General features: G+C 33.4%; 1 protein-coding gene across 1 annotated transcript; it reads left to right on the top strand.

The window, feature by feature from the left end:
• LOC107608167 (pentatricopeptide repeat-containing protein At2g04860) lies at positions 7,931-10,352 on the top strand. The gene has a single exon (XM_016310044.2). It carries the CDS (start codon positions 8,008-8,010, stop codon positions 10,201-10,203), a length of 2,196 nt encoding a protein of 731 aa, XP_016165530.1. The 5' UTR covers positions 7,931-8,007; the 3' UTR covers positions 10,204-10,352.

The following is a 10,615-nucleotide window of genomic DNA, read 5'->3' as shown; positions in this document are numbered from 1 at the left end:
AAAAATCACCGCCGAAGCCTCCATTTTATCCACCTGTAGCTGCAGGTACCCTCAATCCATCTCTCCCTCTCTCAATCGTTCGATGGACTCATCTTTGACGCGATTAACACCCGAGATCTCCTCTCAACGCGCGACCTCTCCGATCCAACAATAGCGCTTTCCACACTAAATATCCGCCTCTTCATCCAACGACTAATCGCATTCCCTTCAAATCTAATGTAAGGTCCAATCCTACATCCTCTCCAACCGTGACAACTTCAAGTCACTCTTTTCTCTCGCCAATGGCGCCATTTTCCAGTCCCAGCTTTTCTCTGACGACCTCGTCGGAGTCCTCAAGCTCATCTCCGACTAGATGGTTGATGCCGAGGTGCGCGAAATTGTGGCGGAGAAGAGAGAGAGTTGTTAAAGGTTTGTGAGGATAATTCTTGCGGCGAATGAGATGTTGGAGAGTGTTAGGGAAGCATTGAGGAATGGATAGTTAGTTTCGTTGCTGAAAGGCCGAAGGAATTGAAGGTGGCACTTAACATAATAGGAGATATTTAACTCTAATTAATTTAATCTTACATATTCCTAATTTTTTTATATAAACCCACATATATTTCTGGTATAACAACAATAACCATCAAGAAAATAATATTTTTAAAGTAACCCACTGACACAAAAGCTGCAAAAAGATATTAAGTAACCAATTACATCAAACTACAGGTTAATAACCAAATTCGTCCCTGAAAGATCACCAATTCTTTAAATTAGTCCTCAAATGAATTTTTTTAGTCGTATTAGTCCTTGAAAAATAAAACGTAAGTCAAATTAGTCCTTCCGTTAGTTAGATGATGACGTGTCACGTTAAGTGTCACGTGGCATGATGACGTGTCACATTAAATGCCACGTGTCACTTGACATGTAAGAAAGATATTTATATTCAAAATAGTCCCTGAAAGTCCAAATGTAAGTCATTTTCATCTTTAAAATTTTAAAAATTAATCAAATTAGTCCTTATATAATTTTTTTTATTTTTTTTATAATATTATATTTAAAATATTTTTTGATAGTACTAATTTTAATATTATTTTTAGACCTTAATAAACAATTTTAAATCTCACTAAATAATATAGTAGTTATTTTAAAATTTAAATCTTTTAAATTTTTTAAAATTTTAATTTATATTATTGTTTAATTTATATGATAGAACTCAATATGTTTAAAACCTATTTTGTATTTTCTGTAGGCCATCCTAAGGTATATAGTAGTGAAATAAAAATCTTTAGTTTTCTGTTGCTTCTAACTAGTAGAGCAGTAGTAAATTTCTTCTCAGTGATAATTATGAAACCAGAAGTTAGTTCTTCTAAAAATAGTTTTTGATTTGTTTCTCATATTATATGCACGATGTATTCCTTTTGCTCATATAATCATTTTATTAGTATATAATCATTACTGATTAGAGGCCAATAGCTCATCCTAAATTATAAAAAATTATTGAGTTTTATCATATAAATTAAACAATAATATAAATTATAATTTTAAAAAAATTTAAAATATTTAAATTTTAAAATAATTAGTATATTATTAAATGTAAAACTTTAAAATACAAATGACAAAATAATTTTATAATAATTTAATTATTTTTATTATTTTATGTAAAGAGCATTTTGTTTATTAAGGTTGAAAAATAATATTAAAATTAGTATTATAAAAAAATATTTTAAATTCAATATTATAAAAAAATAAAAAAATTATATAAGTACTCATTTGATTAATTTTTAAATTTTTAGGGATGAAAATGACTTACGTTTGAACTTTCAGGGACTATTTTGATTATAAATATCTTTCTTACATGTCAAGTGACACGTGGCGTATTAGGTGTCACTGACCTGATACGTCAACTACACGTGACATTTAACGTGACACGTCATTATCTAACTAACGGAAAGATCAATTTGACTTACGTTTTATCTTTTATGGACTACTATGACTAAAAAAATCATTTGAGAACTAATTTGAAGAATCAGTAATCTTTCAAGGACGAATTTAACTATTAACCCATCAAATTACATTTAAGATGACCTTCATCGTTGAGCTAAACAATATAAAAAAATCTAACGACTTCCTATTAAAAATGCACACCAATAAACCAAATAAATTTTTAACATTTCGGTGTCCAAAAGAGGCCAACTTACCGAATCCGTGGCCTAGTGTCTTTTGCTTTGGTGTTGGAGGGGATTTATTCAAAACTCAAAAGCGCGCTTTTGCAATATTTCTCTGCACAATTAATTTCGAATAATAACAAGACAAGTACTCACTATATACTCCCTGTTTTTTCATTATTCTTTTATCTTGTTATTAATATTAATTATTATTTTCATTGTGACGTGTAATTCTATTGCAGAAGTCAATAATACATCAAAATATTAGTTATTCAAAACACTAATAATATTATTCCTTATTTTATTGGTAAAAAAAAGAGACAAATTACCCTTCCTTCGATAAGGTTAACAACCTGCATAAAATTCGCCTCACTTCTATCTGCGGGTAGTAAAATATTGAATCCTAAACCGTCTCTGCGGGTACCCGTTCCGCCCCTACCCGCCCCTATAATTATTAAAATTCAATAAATAAAATTAAATTTCAAAATTTATATAACTATCATCGAGTAAATCCTCATAGTGGTTCCCGAGATTGACGCCGTGCACCAAAATCGTCCCTAAGATTCCAATTGCACCAATTACGTCCCTGAGATTGGAAAAATTGCACCATAGTAGTCCCTGAACCGTTTTCCGTTAACGATGCGCTGACGTGGCTTGATGACGTGGACTTTTGGTAACACGTGTCACCTCATGACTTGGCCACGTGTAACGGTATGATGATGTGTCGGTCAACGACACGTGGCATGCTGACGTGGATGGGTATGCCACGTATCGCAATGCTATTTGTCCATGTGTCATCCACTATGTCATCGTTACATGTGCACCAAATCGGCCCCTTACTTTGCATCAAATGACTCATTTTAGTCTTTGAAATTGAATGCCATGCACTAAATTAGTCCTTTCATTAGTTTTTTCTCATTTTTTTTTATAAATTTAAGAGTAATACTCCAATTAGATCCCCAAGAAATTTATCATCCGACAGTTTTGTCCCCCACAAAATTTAACTAAGAGTTCGACCCTGAGGTTCTCAGATATTCACCAGATACGTCCCCAAAACTGTTTGATTCGGTTAACGAGGTGACGTGTCAAGTTAACTGCGACATGTCACCTCCAGGACATTTTGGTCCCCATCCACGCTAGACAAAACGACGTCGTATTGGAACCAGGGGCAAAACGACGTCGTTTCGGGGAGGACAAATTTGTCCCCACTTGGATAGAGAATGCAAATGGTGTCGTTTTCATGTGGGGACCTATTTGCCTTATAATAGTATCTTAGGGGGCCTATTTGACCTATAATTCATGATGTTACACTCAAATACTTTCATTGCCCCTGTTTGTTAATATTGGAAAGAGTAAAGTATCGTTTTTATCCTCAACGTTTGGGGTAAATCCTATTTGTATACCTAACGTTTGTAAAAGTGATTCAATGTTATCCTGCCGTCAATTACACATCACGAGCGCTTTAGTTTGAGTTTTGAAAATCTCTTCTTAAAGTTAGAATACAAATGTCTGGGATAAAATCGATGATCTACTCCGTAAAATAGCTTATCAAATGTTAAAACTAATTTCTACAACATTACATAATTCACTTTTCTAGAGACATAATTGAATCTAAACACAAATAGTGGGTATAATATTAAAATTGAACACATCCAAGTGAGACCTAATTGAGAATGAATACATCCAAGTGAGAATAATTGAAAAATATAATATGATTTGTTAGTATAATTGATAGTAGGATAACATTGAGTCACTTTTATAAACGTTAAGGATACAAATAGGACGATTTAAACATTAGGGACACAAATAGGACTTACCCCAAACGTTGGGGATAAAAACGATACTTTACTCTATTGGAAACACAGGCTGATGTATTTGGACCTAGTAGCATGCAAGAGCCTAATCCTCCCTCTCAATATACTCAAGTTGACAATTCTCCCTCAAATGCGACAAGAAATGTCTCAAGCAATCAAAAGGTATGCCCCTTGTAAGTGGCTTAATGTAAGCAGTTGAACTCTGTGTGAAACATGGTGATAACAATACTGTTTATTCCAAGCTCAGCTTTCTTTTAGACGTCCAAAAGAGACAGTAATTAGGACCAAGAATTCGAGGAGTGTTAGTGCTGAGACAATGGTAGCTGCAACCAGTGGCACAATATCTAAGTTGTTCAAATTCATTCCAACACCAGGATTGAACCAGTCTTTCAAGAAATGATGCTTCTAAGAATTAGTGTGAAAGTTGTTGTCTTAGTTATGTTACCACCTTTTGTTATGTTGGAGGAATAAGACTTTATGTTGTTTAGAATGGTTTCGTTTAGTTTATGTTGAAGAAAATAAACCTTCTTTTGACTTGATTTGGTTTGTATTGTTATTAAAGCCAAATATTTGTGTGGTTAACATGTTTGGGTTCTCAGGTTTATGTTACCATTTTGATAAATGAACAGACCAATGTCAATGTGTTTTTAAGGTTTGCGTTGAAGTAAATATAACTTCTTTTAACATAACGAATTATAGGTCAAATAAGTCCCCTAAAATACTATTATAAGGCAGATAGGTCCCCACATGAAAACGGCGCCGTTTGCATTCTCTGTCCAAGTGGGGACGAATTTGTCCTCTCCGAAACGACGTCGTTTTGTCCTTGGTTCCAATACGATGTTTTGTCCAGCGTAGATGGGGACCAAAATGTCCTGGAGGTGACATGTCGCAGTTAACCTGACACGTCACCACGTTAACCGGATCAAATAGTTTTGGGGACGTATCTGGTGGATATCTGAGAACCTCAGGGTCAAAATCTTAGTTATATTTTGTGGGGGACAAAACTGTCGGATGGTAAATTTCTTGGGGACCTATTTGGGGTATTACTCTAAATTTAAAATTCTCATTATATATTTGAATACACTAATTTTAATTTTATCTTTTCACAAGTTATTTAAATACAAGTATTTTTATAAAATATTTTTAAAGTTTTAGTTTTAATTATTCAATTTTTTCTACCATATTTTATTAAAAAAATTATGTGAGATATTGATGTTGATTGAGTAAAGAGTGTAGGTTAAGAGTATAATAATATTCCTTAATACAATTTTTTAATATTTAACACTTTAATAAATATTTTAGAAATACTTGATAAGGCACTTATTAACTAATATAAATTCATTATTCCCATCCATTTTAAGAATGTCCGATTTTCCATATAATTACCTTCTCACTAAATTAATAAGATAGATTTATACTGTCGACTATTATAATTCATTTTATCTATAACTTAGTTAGGCGGCTTTTTCATATATTACACAATTAATCAATATAAGTACTTATTATAACAATGACTTGAACAGTATTAAAACAAATACAAATAAACACAAGATGTAATAATAAAGTTTTGGTTTTAGTTAACATGTACTCTAATGATACAAGTTAACATTATTAATTAAAAATTTAATAAAGAGTGTAAGTTAAGAGTATAATAATATTTCTTAATACAATTTTTTTAATATTTAACACTTTAATAAATATTTTAGGAATACTTGACAAGACACTTATTAACTAATATAAATTCATTATTCCCATCCATTTTAAGAATGTCCGATTTTCCATATAATTACCTTCTCACTAAATTAATAAGATAGATTTATACTGTCGACTATTATAATTCATTTTATCTATAACTTAGTTAGGCGGCTTTTTCATATATTACACGATTAATCAATATAAGTACTTATTGTAACCATGACTTGAACAGTATTAAAACAAATACAAATAAACACAAGAGGCAATAATAAAATTTTGGTTTTAGTTAACATGTACTCTAATGATACAAGTTAACATTATTAATTAAAAAATGAGTAAAGTATCGTTTTTGTCCCCAACGTTTGGGGTAAGCCCTATATGTGTCCCTAACGTTTAAATCGTCCTATTTGTATCCTTAACATTTATAAAAGTGATTCAATGTTATCCTACTATCAATTATACTAACAAATAAGATTATATTTTTCAATTATTCTCACTTGAATGTATTCATTCTCAATTAGGTCTCACTTGGATGTGTTCGATTTTAATATTATACCCACTATTTGTGTTTAGATTCAATTATGTCCCTAAAAAAGTAAATTATGTAAATGTTGTAGAAATTAGTTTCAACATCTGATGAGCTATTTTTCGAAGTAGATCATCTATTCTATCCCAGACATTTATATTCTTACTTCAAGAAGAGATTTTTAAAACTCAAACTAAAGCACTCATGATGTGTAATTGACGGCAGGATAACATTGAATCACTTTTACAAACGTTAGGGATACAAATAGGACGATTTAAACGTTAGGGACACAAATAAGATTTACCCCAAACGTTGGGACAAAAACGATACTTTACTCATTAAAAAATTTATTATAAAATATGTATAATAAAAAATATAATTAAAATTAGTGTATAAAAAAATATTGAGAATTTTAAATTTATAAAAAAATGAGAAAAAACTGATGAAATGACTAATTTGGTGCGTGGCATTCAATTTTAGGGATTAAAATGAGTCATTTGATACAAAGTAAGGGACCAATTTGGTGCACATGTAACGATGATATAGTGGATGACACGTGGACAAATAGCATTGCGACACGTGGCAAAATAGAATTGTGATACATGGCATACCCATCCATGTCAGCATACCACGTGTCGCTGACCAACACATCATCGTACCGTTACACGTGGCCGAACCATGAGGTGACATGTGTTACCAAAGGTCCACGTCAGCGCGTCGTTAACGGAAAACGGGCAAGGGACTACTATGGTGCAACTTTTTCCAATTTCAGGGATATAATTGGTGTAATTGGAATTTCAAGGGCGATTTTGGTACACGGCGTCAAATTCGGGGACCACTATGGGATTTACTCAACTATCATAGCATACATAACATAAATTAGAGTAAAAATTTAAATATGATACAATATTATTAATCATTTACTAATTATTTTACATATATTATACATATTATATATTAGAGTAAAGTATTATTTTTGTCCCCAATGTTTGGGGTAAGTCCCAAAGTTGTCCCTAACGTTTCAATCGTCCTATTTAAGTCCCTAACGTTTCAAAATTGATTCAATGTTGTCCTGCCATTAGGAATCCGTTAACAAAATTGACGGCAGGACAAAATTGAGACAATTTTAAAACGTTAGGAACTTAAATAGGACGAAAACGTTAGGGATAAAAACGATACATAGAAATAAATTTTAATTTTATCCTTCAATAATATCAATTTTTTACTATACACAGTATTTAATTATTTTTTAATCACATCTAAGTAAATTACACTTAATCATATTACTTTCATTCTAAATAAATTAATTTTTTTTATAATTTTACTCTTAAAGATTTTTAGTTCAATTTTGTCCCGCCGTTAATTCTGTTAACGGATCTCTAATGGCAGGACAACATTGAGTCAATTTTGAAACGTTAGAGACTTAAATAGGACGATTGAAACGTTAGGGACAATTTTAAGAATTACCTCAAACGTTGGGGATAAAAATGATACTTTACTCTATATATTAAAATCATATATATTATATATATATATATAGCGGGGCGGGTAAGGACAGATATTACCTAAACCCGACCCCGCTCCGCTTCTCTCAAGAATCTGCTCCGCTAAAAACTCTCTCCAGTGCGGAATAATTACCCGCTCCGAGCGAATAGAGGCGGGATGGGTATCCGTGAATTCGGGTGGTATTGTCATTCCTAGACGAGGTTAAAGTGTGAATATTAATTTTCGTTACCATGTGTAACATTTTACTCGGAATCTTAGTTGGAACATGTAGTTAAATCTACCATCTAGTCTAACAGAGAACTAGGTAACTGTACTATGAAACATGAATGTGGCTTCCAGGGTGGGGTGCGCCATAACCAGAACCAGAACTGCACCTAATCTATCATTCTTTCACTCTCTTCTCCAAAACGACAACGCCACGTGTCCTCTTGTCATCTTTCGTCAACTCCTAGATGCTAATGCCAACCCCAACGATCTCACTTTCTCATTGCTCATCAAATCGTGCGTCTCTTCTTCTTCTTCACATTCTTACGCTCTATCTTCTGCGAGACTTCAAGTAACACAGATTCAAAGTCAGTTCCTCAAACGGGGTATCAACCATTTTGTCTATGTATATACTGCTCTTATTGATCTCTGCATGAAACTTGGGTTTACCACTCATGCACACCAACTGTTTGAGGATATGACTTACCGAGATGTTGTTTCTTGGAACGTATTGATTTGTGGGTATTCACAAAATGGCCATCCTTATGATGCTCTACAATTCTTTATACACATGATTAGACATGGTTTCACACCTAATCAAACCACCATGGCTAGTTTGCTACCTTCTTGTGGTCACAATGGGCTAATTCTTCAGGGGAGATCCATTCATGGGTTTGGAATCAAAGCTGGCCTTGCTTCGGACCCTCAATTGAGTAATGCCCTTACCTCAATGTATGCTAAATGTGATGATTTGGGAGCATCCCAACTCTTGTTTGAAGAAATGGGCGAGAGAAACGTTGTCTCTTGGAATACCATGATTGGTGCCTATGGCCAAAATGGTTTCTCTGACAAGGCACTCTTTTGCTTCAAAGAGATGCTAAAGGAATGTTTGAATCCCAGCCCAGTGACTATGATGAACCTTCTTTCAGCAAATGTTGATCCTGAAACTGTCCATTGTTATATTACCAAATGTGGCTTAATCAATAATGATTCTGTCGTTACCTCGCTGGTTTGTCTATATGCAAAACAAGGGTTCACAGATATAGCGAAATTGCTTTACAAGTGCTTTCCCTCAAAACGCCTGATTTGCTTAACTGCTATAGTCTCTAGCTATTCTGAAAAAGGTGATATTGACTCCGCTGTTGAGTGTTTTATACAAACTCTGCAGTTAGACATAAAACCAGATGCAGTTGCCTTGATTACTGTCCTTCATGGAGTTAATAATCCTTCTCATTTTGCTATTGGGTGTGCTTTCCATGGTTATGCTTTGAAAAGTGGGCTGACCACCGACTCTTTAGTTGCAAACGGGCTGATAAGCATGTATTCTAGATTCGATGAGATAGAAGCTGCGTTGTCGTTGTTTACTGATATGAGTGAAAAACCGCTGATCACTTGGAATTCTGTGATATCCGGCTGTGTGCAGGCTGGAAAATCAAGTGATGCCATGCTGTTGTTCTGCAAAATGAACGCATGTCGACAAAAATCAGATGCAATTACTATAGCTAGTTTACTATCCGGGTGTTGCCAGCTTGGGGATCTTCGAATTGGTGAGACACTGCATGGCTATGTCCTGAGGAACGATGTGGAATTGGAAGAGTTTACAGGAACTGCTCTGATAGATATGTATACTAAGTGTGGAAGATTAGACTACGCTGAAAAGGTATTTCATAGCATAAATGATCCATGTTTGGCAACATGGAACTCTATTATATCCGGTTATAGTTTATATGGACTTGAACATAAATCTTTCAGTTGTTATTCTAAACTGCAAGAGCAAGGCCTAAAACCGGATAAGATAACCTTCTTGGGAGTTTTGGCAGCATGCATCCATGGGGGACTTGTTTGTGAAGGAATAGAATACTTCCGTATCATGACAGAAGAGCATAAATTGATGCCAGGCTTGCAACATTATGCTTGCATTGTTGGTCTACTGGGGCGAGCAAGCTTCTTTGAGGAAGCAATTGAGTTCATCAACAATATGAAAATTCGGCCTGATTCTGCTGTCTGGGGAGCCTTGTTAAGTGCTTGTTGCATCCAACAAGAGATTAGGCTTGGAGAATGTTTGGCTAAAAAACTATTTTTCTTGAATAACAAAAATGGTGGATTTTATGTATTGATGTCAAATCTTTATGCAATTGTTGGGAGGTGGGGTGATGTAGCAAGGGTGAGGGATATGATGAGAGACAGTGGAGGAGATGGCTGTTCAGGAGTTAGTGTTATTGAAGTGGCATCCCTCCATCACATGAATAACAACTTAGTGCTAAATGAAGCCTATTTGAATACAAGTAACTGGCAACATTTATGTCTATATTAAATTGGTTATTGATACTTTTTTAATGGACAAAAAAAAAAGAAAGAAAAAGAAATTGCAGTTTGTTCACTGTTCCAATTGAAGTAAGCTTGGAAATATGCATTACTGATTTCATCTGGAAATGCAGAAGTAAAAACGAGAGGGTAAAAGGAGATGAGTATTTTTGTTGGTTTTATACTAGATTGCATGATTTTTATAATTTAGCCAATTATTTAATCACACTAATTATTTTTTTTTTTGGGTAAAATCAAACTAATTTTTATTACTTCCAGTCAGTACATTTTTATTAAAAAATCATGCGTTGAAGAAAAGAATTATCATTAGGCTATCATCAGGCCACGTAATTAACTATTATTATTATTATTATTATTATTATTATTATTATTATTATTATTTTACAAATTTAGCTAATATA

The sequence above is a fragment of the Arachis ipaensis genome, chromosome B07 (genome assembly GCF_000816755.2).
Source record: "Arachis ipaensis cultivar K30076 chromosome B07, Araip1.1, whole genome shotgun sequence".
Taxonomy (NCBI): domain Eukaryota; kingdom Viridiplantae; phylum Streptophyta; class Magnoliopsida; order Fabales; family Fabaceae; genus Arachis; species Arachis ipaensis.
Note: the sequence above shows the minus strand (reverse complement) of the source record. Positions and strands in the feature narration are given on the sequence as shown.